General features: G+C 46.2%; 1 protein-coding gene across 2 annotated transcripts in view; it reads right to left on the bottom strand.

The window, feature by feature from the left end:
• Positions 1-18,024, bottom strand: part of LOC140393173 (uncharacterized) — a 384,488-nt gene that overhangs the window by 214,825 nt on the left and 151,639 nt on the right. For both annotated transcript variants that reach the window (XM_072479311.1, XM_072479313.1), the window contains 4 exons: positions 14,924-15,055; positions 13,850-13,945; positions 3,494-3,625; positions 120-230 (listed from right to left, as the gene is read on the bottom strand). In XM_072479311.1, coding sequence (XP_072335412.1) covers positions 120-230; positions 3,494-3,625; positions 13,850-13,945; positions 14,924-15,055 — 471 coding nt within the window. The remainder of the gene's footprint in view (positions 1-119; positions 231-3,493; positions 3,626-13,849; positions 13,946-14,923; positions 15,056-18,024) is intronic.

An 18,024-nucleotide genomic window follows, 5' to 3' on the forward strand; every position in this document is an offset into this window, starting at 1 on the left:
ACAACAAGCTCAAAAGTCAGACAATTGCAAACCCTTTCTCATCTTCCGTTAATTGATTCGTTCTCAAATAGAAAACAAAGTATCACAGAAAACAGGTTTCAGATTTTTACTCCACATACCTCTCCCGTCCCTGGAGCTCTGTCGTATCAACCTTAGGTTCGCTACTCCCTTCAAGTAAAAGAGGAGGTGGCACAGATGGAAGAGGGAGAACGATTGGCTCCTCAGAATCACTTGATAAAGAAACATTGAAAAATGCAAAACATGACAAGGTATCTCAAAGCGACTTTGTTCCATAAAATAAAATAAAATGACATGGCAGGTTTTATCGGCAATAGCTGTTGAACTACGCAGCAACATAGTAATTTATGGACGAACAGCCAAAATCACCTCCGTAAGTACAAATAACTACAATTTCAGAAGATTTCGGCGCATATTTTCACATCAAAGTATTTGCATAATGCAAAAGTGAAGAAATTGCTTTTTTCACTGCCTTACTTACCCAATGCACAGTGGGATAGCCCCACCTGTGTTACGCCTCTTGAAGCAGTTTGCTTATATTCTCAATTTATTCTAATCTAAATAGATTTTTTGAATGGCAGAAACTGGTAAAAAGGACACTGGAACTTAAAAAATAATCCTTAAAATTAGTGCCTTTCTTAAATACAGCCAATAAGTAACTTTCTATTGAACATTAGATTTTTAAATGACGCAACACATGAAAAATGTTTTCTGAGATTGCATATGAGGTATTCGGGTGAAAAGTGACTACTTGTAAAGAATATGGGTCTGAAACTCATGGGATGCGATCTGTGTTGGGATCATATCCATCGGTACCCTTGAACGAAGACCCACCATTGTTTGAGGGTGGCACGGTAGCCCAATGGTTGCTTTACAGCGCCAGGGGCCTGGGTTCGATTGTCGGCTTGGATCACTGACTGTGCAGAGTCTGCATGTTCTCCCCATGTCCACGTGGATCCCCTCCGGGTGCTCTGGTTTCCTACCACAGTCCAAAGATGTGCAGGTTAGGTGGATTGGTCACACTAAATTGCCCCGTGGTGTCCAAACGTTAGTTGAGGTTGCTGGGTTACGGGGATAGGGTGGAGGTGTGGGCTTAGGTAGGGTGCTCTTTTAGGGGCCGGTGTAGACTCGATGGGCCGAATGGCCTCCTTCTGCGCTGTAAATTCTATGAATTGTGGGGTCAGTGAGAGGAGACTCAATGAGCAGATGAGAACAACAGAGCTGGTGTGTCGTTTTCAATCGAAACTGATGTCGCTTAGTTGCTGCCTCACTAGACACAAGGAGAGCAGAATCAAAATACTGGCCCATTTCATCCAATCTCAGCAGCAGTACATGCTGAGATGAGGGTCGCAGTTATATTGGAAGTTCCAAGGAGCCAGTTTACACCTGAACGCAGAAAGCTTAGTACGCCAGAATTGATTCTGTGGCACCCCTAAATACATAAACATGGGCTGTTTGGCCAATGTTTGCACTGCTTTTTACACAGATATCTTCAGGGGTGCGATCTACCGGCTGCACTGTGCTCCTCTTCCTGGATCTACCTAGCTCACCACGTCTCGCAAGATCTAATGAGATCTCGCGAGATGTCGTGACCTGAATCCCAGCCATTGTAGGCGGGATCAGTATTTGACAAATTTACATATTAGAATGAGAGCTAGTGCTTGTGATGGGGCCCAGGGGTGCCCTGCCCCTGTGAGTTTGGGCTTGGGGGGGGCGGGGGGGGGGGGGGGGGGGGGGGTCGCACCGGAGTGGGGGGTGGGATCGAGAGATCAGGACGCCATTTAAAAATGGTGTTCCAGCGAGCGGAGTTCCTCAGTACAGGAACAAGACTAAGTGCGGCCTTAGATGGGCATTCCCTGCTGAGGCCCCGGAATATAACAAAGTCCCGTTAGATAGTGTGGTCTTTCTCAGTGCTGCGAGCGTCAGGAAACACTTGGTTAAACACGCTCGACAAGGGACTCTATTGCAATTCGGTAGATCGGGCCCTAGAGCTGTTCCTAGCCAGCATTAAGTCACCCATTGGCTCACCATCCGGAATCCCTGGCTCCTTGGTCTGACCAAGGTCAGGGCGGAGCTGGGAGACTGGGCTAGGTTAGGGAATTAGCAGCGTGAAGGAAGAGGCTGAGCATTGTCAAAGGTGCAGGACAGGGTGAGCATTTTCAGTGGTATGGTTGGGGGAGGGGGGGAGTGAGCAGTGCAGGGAGACGGGGTAACAATCTGATTGAGGAGGCTAAGCACCGTTGGGAAGTGCAGTGGGGAGGTGAGGGAGTTGTGATGTGCTGGGAGAGATTCTGAGTCGGGTTGGGAGTGTAGATTTAAGGGGGCAAACCGAAAAACAAAGACAGGGTCCATCTGGAAGCATTATCGGGGGAGGGGGGGATGGTTGAGCAGTGTCAGGAGAAGGCTGAGCATTGTTGAGAATGCAAGCAACAGGGCAGAGTTGGGGTGTGGGGGAGAGGAGTGAATAGTGCAGGGGAGACGTGATCGGTGTTGGGGTGAGCAGTGTCGGGGTGTGGGGGAGAGGATTGAATGGTGCTGGGGGGGTGTGCGCAGTGTCGGGGAAGAAGGGGAGCAGGGGTGCAGGAGGAGAGGAGTGAGCAGTGTTGAGTGTGAGCAGTGTCGGGTGTGAGCACAGTAGCACAGTGGTTATGGCTGTTTCTTCACAGCGACAGGGTCCTGGGTTCGATTCCCGCTGTCTGTGTGGTGTCTGCACTTTCTCCTTGTGTCTGCATGGGTTTCCTCCGGGTGCTCCGGTTTTCTCCCACAAGTCCCGAAAAGGCGTGCTTGTTAGGTGAATTGGACATTCTGAATTCTCCCTCTGTGTACCCGGACAGGTGCCTGAGTGTGGCGACTAGGGGGTTTTCACAGTAACTTCATTGCAGTATTAAGGTAAGCCGACTTGTGACACTAATAAAGAATATTATTATTAAACGGTTGTAAAGAGGAAACTTTTCAGTTTGGAATTCTTATTGCCGCGGATGCCTCGTAGATTAATCTAGAATTCATTCCATCAAAAATTCTGCTTAATTTCTGTCTGCCCGATTAATTGTCAAGAAACCTCTTCAACCAGTTGCCTGACCATCACGCATTCCATAGACCCACTGTTACCAGGGAAAGTGCTTGAATTCTACTAAACATTTTGGGCTGAATTCTCCGTCAGCGGGATCCTCCATTGCGCCAGCAGTGCACATGTACAAAGAAAATCAGGTGACGAGTATCACACATCTGTAATCAGGCGAGCTCCATGACAGATGCACAATCCTCCCTTTAAACTCTCTGTGTTCAGGTGATGCATAACACACAGGCAATAAAGGCTATGATTTACCCCATGGCCTTGTTAAAATAAAACACAACTGCACCATGTTACATTGGAACAGTGACTGAACTCTTCAAAAACACTTTTGTCTGCAAAACACTATTGAGATGTTCAGCGGCCGTTGAATATCTATGAAAATGCCAGTTTTTAAAAAAATACCTTGCAAGTTCTTTTTGTCGATCTGTTATATCAGTAGTTGGCTTATCTGTGTCATCAGATTGAAGAATCGGAAGTGGAAGAGCTGGAGGAAGAGCCGGGACTGGCTCTTCACAATCAGAAGGCACAGAAACACTGGAAAATAAGAAACATCATCAGTGACATGTCCCAGAACATATTCCGTAACAATCAACCGATTATGTCATAGGTTTAATTTATAGAAATGTTTCCACTTAACAAAACATCAGCGACTAGCAGCTAAAATATCAGTATACAATTTGGAAATTTGAATGATAGTTTTGCACCAATCCTTCGTTATTACTTTTGTATAATTCAAAGCTTTTGTGAATTAAAACAGGATGATTATATCTGATCGTGCATTCTACGCTCAGTATTCTCTCGTGCATGGAGGCTGCCTACAAAAATATCAGGACAGTTTTTATTCTATCATCATATTGTGGAGCCAAGAGGGACAGGCGTGCTCCTCCTGCTCCACAGTAAGTTCAGTAAGAGGTCTCAAACCTCTCCCTCCGTGTATTCCGCGTTAGGACTATACTTACAGTCTCATCCAGTAAGCTGGTCTTTGTATTTCCTCAGACCAACAAACTACCTCTGAGGCCCTGGCTGTTGTCCGGACCTTACCAGTAACAAGCAAATGACCCTGGCAGACTAAAATCGTGTGGTTCTTCGCAATCGGTCTAATGCCTAAACCGTTGGTTATTCTTTAGTGAAAAAGGAAGTACAGACCCCATTACAGAAACCGCCCACATTTAAGATTGAACAAAGAGCGCAAACCATTTTCCATTCCCATTACTTTCAATTACAGAGTCGCAGCTTAACAGTGTGTTCAGGCAGAAACACGTCCTCAATGAGGACTTCCCACATCATTCAAGCACAATTACTTTATTATACTTAAATGTCTTCGAAAGGAGTCAAGTAACAGCTTGCGCTGTAGGAAACATGTTAGGTAAGTGGTTTGCACCTTGTTAAGGTGCAATTACTTGGTATATTTAATCCCTTCGAAATGCAGCAGGATTTATTGAAACAACTAAGTTTGGTTTCAAATGTGAAATGGTCAATTTCTATTATATTTACAGGAATCTCATTACATTTAACCGGTTGAGCAAACAAAGATATTGGAAATAACTTCATTCATATCAATCATCCAGAATGTATGGTGGGCAAATTGAGTTAGCATGGATGCACCCAATATGTATGATAGGAGCTGGAGTGATCGTAATTTGTAATAAGTATTCTGCAGTAGGCTGCTAGAGCCACGGGACTCAATACAATCTCTGTGGCGCCTCCCTGCATCTCAGTAAGGGAAAGTGTGTAAAGGGACTACACTTGACAGGATTGTGATTTCATTTAACACACACAATTAATATGAATTTATCTAGCTCCCTGGCTACAGTCCATTAATAACTATACAGATCAGCATCATAGGTCAGATGATTCTGCAATAATCAGGAAAGTAACATACAAATGTCCCATCAGTGTAATTGATACAAATTATAGGGAAGTAAATGAAGAACTTCAGGAAGTATTATTTAAGGGACAAAGCTGAGGATAGAAACTCAAGTACATATTTTTCCAGATATTATTTTTGCAATGTTTTATTCATTCTCAGAATGTCTTCTATTTGGGGGTGTTTCACTGGAGTATTTAACTGCAACAAAACATCTGGCCTGGTTTGACTGCACAGCCAGCTCAACTGTCCAAACAGGCTTGGCAACAATCTATGTTTCTTCTTTAAATTTAACATAATCTTTCTGTAATGAGCTAGTCAAATTAACTGGGATGGGAAAAACACTTTTTAGATAGGATTGTTGATTTAAATTTATTCTAGCCCCACTTTGCTTAATTTCTAAATCAATTTATTTTTAATCCCCACAAACCCCCCAACCTGAAATTTGTCTCCAACCTTAATCATAAATAATTTTCTCAAATTCCACAGTTACCACCACATAAGAACTTATCAACATGCATCATGAGGGTTCTTGAAAATGTTCCTTTATAGAACCAACAAAACACTGAGGGTGGGTCTGTTTTTAGTTGAACACTACCTATTTTCACCAAGGAATTCTATATCCTGGAAGCATCATTTAGACCATAGATGCTTTTGCGTAGTTTCCACAGTTTTACCTTCTGCATCTCCCACCGCTTCAGGTGGCTTCAGAACTCTTATCTTTATCGGCTGATGCCATTAATATTGTTCGGACACTCTGATGTGAAACATCAGGTTTAGTTAAGGGAATAAAATAATATTCTGACTGGGTAATCTGCAGAGCCAATGATTTCTAAAAATAACTTAGGCCAGATATTACATCAATACTTATAAAATCACTTGCTCTAGCTGTTTTATGTGGAACTATCACGCTCAAGTGACCTCAAAATGTTGTCATTGTCAAACCTAAAGCAAATGGTACATTTCTTGCGTCAATCAGGGATTCGAAGGAACACTTCAACCAATTTATCCCATAGAGCGTTGAAGTACATGCACTATCTAATACAGCACAATTAAATGAATCTGCAACTTTTACATTCATCGCCAGTGTAAACTATTCCAATCCATCCATATCTTCATTCTTTTCCTCAGAACTACCTTCTTCATGTAGCATTTCAAAGACCTTGCCTCTTCACTCCGGTAAATTCACTGCAAAATGATACTCATGGCCAGATTTAGTGCTTCCTTTCCAGTGGGTTTGAAAGCAGGGAAGTATGTTGAATCCAGTGGGTGCCATGCCCAGTAACTACCTGCCACCCCTGCCCCACTGCATTTTGTACCAGCGGCAGGGTGAATGAGAAAGCAGCCTGCCTACCCGTAGACCAAAAAGAGTCCTTAAGCGGACAATTAATGCCCACTTAAGGGCCTCATCCAATCACTGTCAGGATTTAAATGGCAGAGGGAGGCAGTGCGCGTTCCCTGGGCCATCAGAGGCCCTTCCCAAGGTATTTGTATCTTGCCATCAAAAGTCACTTCCCCCAGAGTGTAACCATCCCCAAAGCCCCCCCTTTCAAACTGTCCTTCCTCCCTGACCCTGCACCCCCATCCATAGGGGCCTGCTAGCTTAACCCCAGACTCGCCTGGCATTGTGGATCCAGTACTGGCTTCACTGCAATGCTGATAATTCCCACCACGCCCAGTAGCACCACAGTACTGCAGAGCTGCTGGCCTCTGATTGGCCAGCAGCTCTCTGAGGTGGAACTTTCTGTTTTTAATGGGGCAGATGTCCCACCTCAGAACTATTAATGCCCACCAGCTCTGACAGCCACACCTAATAACTTTAACTCGGGCATTCCTGAGATTCATTCACCCATTATTACTGTTCCAATTTCAACTTCTGCTGGTACAAATGGATTTGCTGTACATGCTTTCATCGCCATTCGGTCTATCTTTAAACATTCAGTTGTATTGTTACTTGTGTCCGGTATGTGGCCTATTTGGAAATCTGGTAACCATCAAGTCTTCTATGCTTTGTCCCTGCAGAATAGCTCCATTTTTCCATGAAGACTGAAGGGGAAGGTCATTTCTCAACCATATTTTGTTTAAGGCAGCAGGGATCTGACCCAATGGAGTTTCTTTCTCAAAGAACTAATTGTCTGAACAGATGAGATACCTTAGCACAATCCATTAAACACTAGCAGCTATGAGATCCCCAAAGTGAACTTGGCTGACCCTTTATCCAATTTGTTCAATTCTATGATATAGTGACGATACCTCATACGCATTAAACAGGTGCTCATTGTTCATACGCATTTAACGCTTTGTAGATTTCATTCAAGAATTCTATTAGAAAATCCAAACTTTCATCACTATCCAGGTGACTGGAGTCCATCTCAGAAAGTCTTACTTCTTGCAGGAAGGAACAACAGCGGGACCATGTCTTTTCTTTGATTGGACTGTGATTAGCCATGTCTACTCAACAATCCCATTCTTCCACCAGTCACATGGTTTAGATTCCATGAATATAAATCCTACTTCCTGCCGGTTTCCACAACAACTGCCCGAGTCCAAAAGCGATCCAAAGTTTCCAGCCTTCGCCTTTCGCCAACCATTCTCTGTTGCTAAGTTAAAACTCACGATAGGAGGGCAGTGAAGGATAGAACTGGAGCTGTCATATACACTTACAAGCTTTTAATCACATTAAATATCATGCACCACTAAGCCAGCAACCACAGTTTTAACCTGTTCCAGCACCCCACTACATCAAAAATTCCATATATCTCCATGAATCTTTACTGTTCCTTAATTCTACCTGTTGTGTATCCACTGCTTGGATCCCCTGACTGCTGTAATTGTGGAGTTTTTAAAATCAAATTGCTGCACAATTGTATAGTCTTTTCTAAAGATCGCATAAGTTAGAATGTGTAGCTTCCAGCCATGATCAACTTGTAAGCAGATCTTGGTAATAGCTGCTATGTTGAATTATTTATGCTGAATTTGTGCTCCTAATTCACTTGTTTTATTTACTGTGGTACATGTATTTATACAATACTCTTGCTTGGGACAACTATTCCCCACCTTCACCATGTGTTCGGCTGGTCTTTTCCTCACATTCATATGACTTACAAACACCCAAACTAGTTTCAATCTTTTGCCAGCGATCTCTTTACTCCCTCTGCAAAGCCATGGTGCCTGTCTGATTTGTGTAAAGACCAACCCAATCGACCAACCCAATCTTGTCTGGCGTCAAAAGGGGTTGTAGCGCCCATAAATCTGATGTTCCTCCACCCACACCATCCATCAACCACTTGTTGACGATCCTAATCTTGCACTTGCTGGCCTGGTACATTGCACTCGGGAGTTATCCAGAGAACTATGCTGGAGATTCTGCCCTTAACCTACAATGTAACCAATTCCAATCCTTTTGCAGACCCTTGAACCTATTCATCTCTACGTCATTGGCTCCCACACAAAAACAGCTGGCTGCCTGCCCTCAGAACCTATTGTATTCACTCTGTAGTATTTTGAGACCAGGCACCTAAGTAGTAACATACAATTTCACATCTGCAAATGGATCTACCTCAACCCCTGACTATGTAGTCACCACTCACCTTTCCTTCCTGCCTCCACCAAGTGGAAACTTGCTTCCCATCATCTTACAGCCAGCCACTCATGGGGAAAACGTCAAATATTCATCACTGAAAGGATTGCTGGCAAGATAACTTTCCAGATTTTGCTGATAGTCAAAGTTTCCAACATTGGTGAAATCCCTTCTTATATTAACGTTACTCCATTGTGATAATATTCTGTCAACACTTCATCGTTGCAGAAAAGATTACAGATTTGTGCAGGGAAGGTCATGTCTTACAAACCTAATAGAATTCTTTGAGGAAGTGACAAAGTTAATTGATGAGGGATGGGCTATAGATGTCATATACATGGACTTCAGTAAGGCGTTTGATAAAGTTTCCCATGGCAGGTTGATGGAAAAAGTGAAGTCGTATGGGGTTCAGGGTGTACTAGCTAGATGGATAAAGAACTGGCTGGGCAACAGGAGACAGAGAGTAGTGGTGGAAGGGAGTGTCTCAAAATGGAGAAAGGTAACTAGTGGTGTTCCACAGGGATCCGTGCTCGGACCACTGTTGTTTGTGATATACATAAATGATCTGGACGAAGGTATAGGTGGTTTGATTTGCAAGTTTGCAGATGATACTAAGATTGGTGGAGTTGCAGATAGCGAGGGGGACTGTCAGAGAATACAGCAAAATATAGACAGATTGGAGAATTGGGCAGAGAAATGGCAGATGGAGTTCAATCCAGGCAAATGCGAGGTGATGCATTTTGGAAGATCTAATTCAAGAGCGGACTATACGGTCAATTGAAGAGTCCTGGGGAAAATTGATGTACAGTGAGATCTGGGAGTTCAGGTCCATTGTACCCTGAAGGTGGCAACGCAGGTCGATAGAGTGGTCAAGAAGGCATACAGCATGCTTGCCTTCATCGGACAGTGTATTGAGTACAAGAGTCGGCAGATCATGTTATAGTTGTACAGGACTTTGGTTAGGCCACATTTGGAATACTGCGTGCAGTTCTGGTTGCCACATTACCAGAAGGATGTGGATGCTTTAGAGAGGGAGCAGAGGAGGTTCACCAGGGTGTTGCCTAGTATGGAGGGTGCTAGCTATGGAGAAAGGTTGAGTAGATTAGGATTGTTTCATTGGAAAAACGGAGGTTTAGATAAAGGATCTGAATCGGCGCAGGCTAGGAGGGCCGAAGGGCCTGTTCCTGTGCTGTAATTTTCTTTGTTCTTTGTTCTTTGTAAAAAAAGTTACAGGTGGTATCCAGCCCAAGAAGTGCTTTGTTCCAACTTCCGGTGATGGGGATGTGCTGAGTCGTCGCACATCAGGCTCCTCCTACGAACCCAAAAATAGGCTCTTTTACCCAAAATAGCCTGCTAAAACAGGAAAAAAAGTATCCCCTCATCCTATCCAACAATAATACAAGAGAGGATGTCAAACAACAGTAATTCCAGAGGCCTTCGGGAGGCAAGAAATGGAAGAAACCAGGAGAAACAAACGGCCGACAAGGCAGACGCAAGAGGCGACGAAGCGCCGGCCACAACAGAACGAGACAAACCACACACTGAGTTCCCCCTCATCAGAGGACGGATGGAGGGAGTTCCTCTCCAGGGAACTAAGAGTATAGGGAAGAGATAAAGACCGATATCCAAGCTGAGGTTAAGGTGGTAGTCGCCGAGGCTCTGGCAACCATGCAGGTGGCCCTGGACAAGGTAGAGAGGTGACCGGAGGCCCAGAGGAACACAATCAAGGAACTAGAAAGAGCCTCAACAGACCAGAGTAAAGGATCGCGCCCTGGAGATGGAAATAGTGGGGATGGTCGTGACGCAGTGAAGTCTGTGTGGGGAAAATGGAGGATCAAGAGAACCAGTTACAGCACCAAAGCTTCAGAATAGTGGGCCTGGCCGAAAGGATCGAAGGTAGAGACTCCACGGACTATGTGGCCCAGATGCTGGGAAACCTGGTGGGAAGGGACAGCTTCCCCAACCCGCCAGAAATAGACAGAGTCCACTGGCCGCTCCAGCCGAGACCCAAGGCCGGAGAGCAGCCGACGGCGATTATCACCAAGATACCAGGGCCGGGAAAGAATCCTAGGCTGGGCCAGGCAGACAAGGACCTGCAATTAGGAAGGGCAGCAGATCACGATTTACCAAGTCATTGAGGCAGACCTGGTCAAGCACCGGGCAGAGTTCAACAGGGTGATACACAAGCCAAGTAACATTTGGGATGCTGTACCCGGCTAAACTCTGAGTCACATTCCAGGGCAGGGAGATTTTCTCCTTGACCCCTCCGGACTCCTGGAAAACAGGCTGGGAAAGCAGCAGCAAAGACAGCGGTGAGAAGATCGCCAGAAGGGACTTTAATCAACATGAGAGACACTTTGTGCAGGACTGCACTGCCTCACTTTGAATACTGTAACTAAAGCGGAGGAAAGAAGGGGTGAGGGCAGCGGAACGTAGGAAAGGGTACAGAGGATGGCAGGAGGGGACACCTGACAGTGAGCGAACGGTAGACACATAGCCAACCCCAAGAGGGGGCTCATCACACTAGCGGGAAAGCTAGCACCAGGAGGTACGAGCGAGAGGGGGGCCATGGAGCGTCTCCTGCAGGGGAGAGTGCCTGGCAACGGGGGGGGATACACAATACAAATAGTGGGACAACCAGGGGAGTAAATGGGGGTCGGGGAGTAAGGAGGGGGGGACAGTAACAAGGCGGGGTAGGAGGGGGGGCGGGGATAAGGATGGTAAGAGCATTAGGCTGGGCGGGAGGAAGGATGGATGGAAGAAATAATGAGGCATAGAACCCAACCATACATAACATGTAACAGCATACGTCGCACCACACTACCCTCGCAGGACCGGGTCAGAAGATCCAACGAACAAAGAAGACAGATAGCAAGAAGGGGAGAGGGATTGGGAAGAAAAGAGGGGAGTTGGGATCAGGCCAAATCAAAACTAGGCACTTCCAGAGAAATATGAATTGTAACCGATGTATATAGTTTCTGTGTATGTTCACTTTCATCTTTGTTTTGTAAGAAAACCCCTAACAAAAACATTTTTTTTAAAAGCACTTTGTTTCCATGGTGACAGAGTTGCTGAAAGGTATGTTAGTGCAAAGCCATTCACCTGTGCTTCAGATTAACAATAGTTGAATTTAACAAATGGTTCATTAACTGGAGTAAAGTGTGTGTAAAGTTTCTCTACCTTCCATCCACCATCAGAACTGGATTGCTGAAGACTGATTTCGCTTGGTTGCTATGGTTTTACCAGAGTGTATGCATTCATGGTTGATGACCGTATAGTAATAATGAATCACATCAGATTTATTTGTCAAAAGCTTTGTGAGAAACATGGGGCTGCTCATTCTGCTTGGGCCTCCCATTATCAGAAGCAGAAGCCTGTGGGCTTCTCAGTATAGCCCCAGGTGTCAATATTCCCTGCACTGGGAATATTTGCACCTGGGACTATAGTTGGCATCAAGTCTGCACAACACCCTAAAAATGATGGAGTTATGGTGTCATCCCATAGCATGGCTGGACTGCCTGAGGAACAGTTGCTGTAGGACTCAATTGAAACACTTTAAATTCAGTCTCTTGCTAAAGGACCACATTTACTTTGCCACCTCTAAGCACACCTTCAACCGTTCATGCTTCAAAGGTTCATATTGTCGCATAGCTGGACAAAAATCTTTTCAGCAGATAGCAGCCCTTCACTGGCTGCCAGCACCTGACATACTGGTCTTTGATACATTCCCAGGCCGGGATTTTCCCGTTCTGCTCACCCCAAGGCCAGAAATCCCTGCCCGGGATCAACAGACCCTCTAATGGTCAGTCAAAGCTTCCGTCCTGCCTGCAACTATTCCCGCGGCAGGCAGGGTTGGAAAATTTACCCCCAGTGTTTACTATACACCAGGTGTGTTAATATATTAACCTTGCAGCATTGAGCAATGTCAGACCATTTTCTAAGGGACAGTGAGTGGTCCTGACAGTTCTGCATTATAGACCCAAAGACATTGGGCGCAATTTACCTGATTACCATCGCTGAATCACCCACTATCAACATCCTGGGGGGTTACCATTGATCAGAAACTGAACTGGACTAGCCATATTAATACAGGGGCTACCAGTGCAGGTTAAAGGCTAGGAATCCTACGGCAAGTAACTCGCCTTCTGAACCCCCCCAAGTCTGTCCACAATCTACAAGGCACAAGTCAGGACTGTAATGGAATACTCTCCCCTTGCCTGGATGAGTGCAGCTCCAACAACACTCAAGAAGCTTGACACTATCGAGGACAAAGGAGCCTCCTTGATTGCTCCCTCTTCCACAAACATTCAAACCCTCCACCACCGACGAACAGGGGCAGCTGTGTGTACCATCTACAAGATGTACTGCAGTAGCTCACCAGGGTTCCTTAAACAGCGCCTTCCAAACCCACGACCACTACCACCTAGAAGGACAAGAGCAGCAGATACCTGGGAATCCCACCACCTGGAGGTTCCCCTCCAAGTCACTCACCACCGTGACGTGGAAATACATCGCCGTTCCTTCACTGTCGTTGGGGCAACATTCTGGAAATCCCTCCCTCACAGCACACTGGGTGTACCTACAACTCAAGGACTGCAACGGTTCATGAAGGCAACTCACCACCACCTTCTGAAGGGAAACTAAGGATGGGCAATAAAGCTGGCCTTACCAGAGACACTCACTTCCTGTAAATTAATTCAATTAATTTTTTTAAACCTGAATGGGAACAGAGTACCATAGCGCGATTAGCCGGGAGTTTCCTGGTGCTCGAAGCGCTGAGAAACACCACTCTATTGAGAGGGCAGATAGAGGGCCTCAGCGGGGAATGCGCGGACGAGATGGCACTTGGTCCTGTTTTCTGCACTGAGGAGCTCCGCTTTCTGGAACTACTCAGTGAAGGGAGAGATCGGGACACCATTTTTAAATGGTGTCCCCATCTTTCCACCCCTCGATGCGACCCCTGAACCCTCCCAAGCCCCAACTCAACTATGAGGGGATCCTCACATAGCGAAATCAAGAACAAAGTTGAGGATTCCACACAATTAAAATAAGTCATTGCAATACTTTTATCAAATTCACCTGAGAATTACCTCAACAGAATGTGCATCATTGCTTAAAATAGGTCGATGAGGTCAGAGGCGTCACGAGCCAGTACTGCTCGTACTTCTGACCGAATAAAACACGTACCAAAACATGGTAAACAATGATATAATAACAATGTACCAAAAAAGGCAGCTATAAATTAATTTAAAAATCAATTTCGTAAAAGGCTAAATGCCGCAGAATAAAACTTTGTATAAGTTTGCAATACCTTATTGAAACATGTTCCACATCAGCAATGTCTGTATCATTGCACAGAGGTGGGGAAGGAGGAATTGACTCTGCATCATCACCATACACAGAATTGCTGGGAAAAAATGGGTAAACATGAGTGGAACCGCATCTACCATGGTACAGACACACACGCAGATCCAATACTCATTGATTTGAACTAGCTCATACTGCCATCAATAAACAAAAGCAAAACAATGTTCTTCCAATGATCTGAATTGTTTTAAGTTACAAAATCTATAATAGATGGAAAATTCTGTGTGGTGTGTCAATTGTCTAATATATGTTACCGGCTGAAGAGACTTATTAAACTGTCCCACTGGTACACTGAGAAGCTGATAGAAGCTATTGTGCTGTCATTTTTCTCCAGCTAGATAGATGGAATCCATGTATCTTTGATCTGCTGAGGGTCATCAGTGAAATGAGTTTCATCATCAAGGGTTCAATTTTCAGGGCCACTTATTGGACTGTGGGAGTGGAGAGCTTAAAGAATAACCGGCTTGCATAGGTTGTACTTTAAGCTGCAGCTGAGGTGAATCTTTAGGTTCCCCAAAAGCACTGCTCTGACTGCGTTGCCTGAGGGGACCTGGTACCAGATAGACAAAGGAAGATGTTCCATTTGATCGGACTGTTAGCTCTCGCAGAAAGAAAAGAGAACACAACAAATTGCACTCTGTGACTCCATCAAAATCTTCGGACCCATGATAACATTTGCCTCCATCTGCTTTCGTCACAGATACACGCAATGAAAGCTTTTACTGTTGAAGGCTGAAAAGAACAGTATCGCTGAATCGTTCGAGGATTTACGTCTTGTTGCTCCCTGTGCAGTAAATTGTGAATACATGTCTGAACATGATCGTGTTCTGGTCAGGTTTTTTAAAATTCTCGAAACGTAAAAATAAAAAGATTTCGCTATGTCATAGAATTATGTGTCATATATCTGCAAATGATTCCTATTCTAGCAGGTTACTCTTTCGCTGTCTAAAGCACCGTAGCACATGGTAATCCTCACTCGGAATAATAAAGCTGTTAATAAGAATTTTTCACCACATACTATAGCTCTTTTAGGAGATGTGCTGTATCAAATGATGGCTCCTCTGTACCATTTGATTGCAGGGGTGAGGAAAAATTTGCAGGTGGAAGAAAAGGGTCGACTTGCCCTCCACAGTCACAAGGCACAGGACTACTGGACAATAAGAAAGAACTGTCAATAACACATCTCAAAGCATGCTTCAACTTCCTAGAAAAACTGCTAGTAACAATTTGCAACAGTACTATCACACAAAAACAGTTAAAATCTTAAAAGATGCTTTTAAGATTACTGACATTTCCCCGCAGTGATCCAATATGAAGAGGGTGCCTTTCTAAAATAAACATAATGTAAATGTCGCCACAGTCCCATAGGGTGCTCTCCCCTTTTGAGAGCTGACCGGTGGTGATTTAACCTGAGGGTCACCACACCTCAGGCGAGGAGCAAGTTTGAGAAGTTAGAAGGCGGAGCCTTCATGAATAACCTCAGCCGGCGCAGGAATTGAACCTGCGCTGATAATGTCGCTCCACATCACAAACCAGGTTAGCTCAGTTGGCTGGGCAGCTGGTTTGTGATGCAAAGCGAGGCCAACAGTGTGGATTCAATCCCCGTACCGGCTGAGGTTATTCATGAAGGCCCCGCCTTCTCAACCTTGCCACTCGCCTGAGGTGTGGTGATCCTCACCACCACCAGTCAGCGCTCCCCTCAAAGGGGAAAGCAGTCTATGGTCATCTGGGATTATGGTGACTTTAATTTATTTTCATGCCATCAGTTAGAGGGATTGTTATTTACAGTAAGTGAATAGAAAGGCAAATGAAACGTTCCATTTATTGCAAAAGGAATGGAATATAAAAGGGGCATTTTACTGCAGCTGTACAGGGCACTGGTGAGGTCACATCTAAAATACTATGTACAGTTTGGTCTCCATATTTGAAAAAATAGAGAGAGCGCGATCTACCAGCCGCATTGCGCCCGAACAGGAGCGCAATATAGTCGGAGGTGCCAGGAGAAGCCTCCTGTGGGCTTCCCGGCAGCCAGTATGCCTTGTGAGATCTACCCAGATCTCGTGAGGCATCGTGATCAGAATCCTGCCCACAATTTGCATGACCAAGTTTCATGCACCTAAGTAGGTTTAAAACCCACTTAAGCATGGTCACCCGGGATCCACCGGCCTCCCGACATCTAATGGGCTCCCCAGCGAGTCCCCAACCGAGTGCCATTCAGTACTGGTCCACTCAAACATGGACCAGGTGGAATGGCACCTGCGGGGGGGGGTCTCCCGGGTCACTGAAGGTCCCTGGATCGTCAGGGACAGAGCAGGGTAGCCACCTGGTTCTCCCCTGGAATGTGGGCACTTTGGCACTGCCAGGCTGGAACTTTGGCACTGCCAACCAGGGTGCCAGAATGGCAGTGCCAGGGTGCCCAGGTCCCATGGTGCCTGGGGCGCCATGCACATGAAGGGAGGATGGAGGGGGGTTTGAAGGCTGGGGGTGGAGGGATCCAGGACAGGTATGAAGGGGCCTCTGGAAGCTTGGGGGTTGAAGGGTAGGGGGCTTGGAAGGGGTCATTGGAAGGCCTGAAAGGGGGGCCTTTAGCCACCCCATAACAAGGTGTCATCACTTGGGGGCGTGTGCAGTAATGCCCAGGTGTGGGGGAGACATTGCCCATGGGTGGGGAGTACACACCCTCTTAGAGATCAGGGCACTATTTCAAAATGGTGGCCCGATCTCTGAGGAGCCAGTCTGGCCAGTAAGTTTAACTACCAGTTATGAAAATAATTTTAAGTGGGGGCTTGACCGTGAAAAACTCTCCAGGGCCCAAAAATGTGACTAAGTGTGGTTAGATAGCCGACAGAGCCAGAAGCAAAACCCAGCACAAACAATCTGTTAGATTGTGCTCATAATTGCCTTAGGAACAGTTCAGAGGCAGTTTACTCAACTCATTTCTGGGATGAGGGGCTTATTTTATGAAGAAAGGTTGAACGGGTTGGGGGTTGGGGGTTAGGCCCAACCCATGAGAGGTTTAGAAGAATGAGAGATGATGGCCAGGATTCTCCCAAATCCCAGCTAAGTGTTGACGCCAGCGTAAACACTGGAGTGTTTCACGCCGGCGTCAATGGGCCCCTTGGCCCAGTGATTCAGTGGCCCACAGGGGGCCAGCACGGCGCCGGAAGGCTGCACGCTGGCGCATGCACGTGGTGGCAGTTTCTGCACCGGTGCTGCGCAACATGGCGTAGCGACACAGCGCCCCCCCTCCCAGATCGCGTCTGCCCGCCGATCGGTAGCCCCTGATCGCGGGCCTGGCCATTGTGGAGGGGACCCCGGAGTCTGATCCCCCCCCCCACCAGGACGGCCAGCGCGGCCGTGGGTCCGCACTCCCGCCGGGTGGAACCAGGTTGGAACCATGCCGGCGGAACTCGGCGGGAACTCGGATGGTGAATCGCGGAGAATCGGCTTTCAACGACCCTCGACTGGCGCCGTGTCAACCTCACGCACGCGCAACTGGCACCGATTCTCCAGTCGCCGGAGAATTGTGTCCCGCCGTCAGTCAGAGCGGCGCGGCGGGAATTTCCGGCATCTCCAACCCGGCGCGGGCTCAAGAGAATCCTGGTCAATCTTCTTGAAACATACAAGTTCCTGAGGGGATTTGATAGGGTAGATACTGGGAGGATGGTTCCCCTTGCAAGAGGGATTGGACCTAAGGGACACAGCTTAAGAATAAGAGGTCTACCATCTAAGACAGAGATGAGGAGAAATCTGTTCCCTCAGAGGATCATTGGTCTGTGGGATTCGCTTCCCCAGAGAGCAGCGGAGGCTGGGTCATTGAATTTATTCACAGCAGAGTTAGATCGACTTTTTACAGACAAAGGGGTCAAGGGTTATGGGGGGAGGCGGCAAAGTGGAATTGAGACCACAGCCAGATCAGCTATGATCTGACTGAATGGCGGAACAGACTCAAAGGGCTGTTTGCCCTCCTGAGTCTATGTTCCTCGAGCCGCACATCCCTCCATCCAAATATGATCCAGTTCTTACTCTGTGAATGAAGGCTTTCTTTGTGTTTCATGTTAGAATGCATTTTTTGTTTTTGCTGCTAGTGGTGCACAGCACTGTATTGGCTTGGAAAGC

The sequence above is a fragment of the Scyliorhinus torazame genome, chromosome 16, assembly GCF_047496885.1.
Source record: "Scyliorhinus torazame isolate Kashiwa2021f chromosome 16, sScyTor2.1, whole genome shotgun sequence".
Taxonomy (NCBI): Eukaryota; Metazoa; Chordata; class Chondrichthyes; order Carcharhiniformes; family Scyliorhinidae; genus Scyliorhinus; species Scyliorhinus torazame.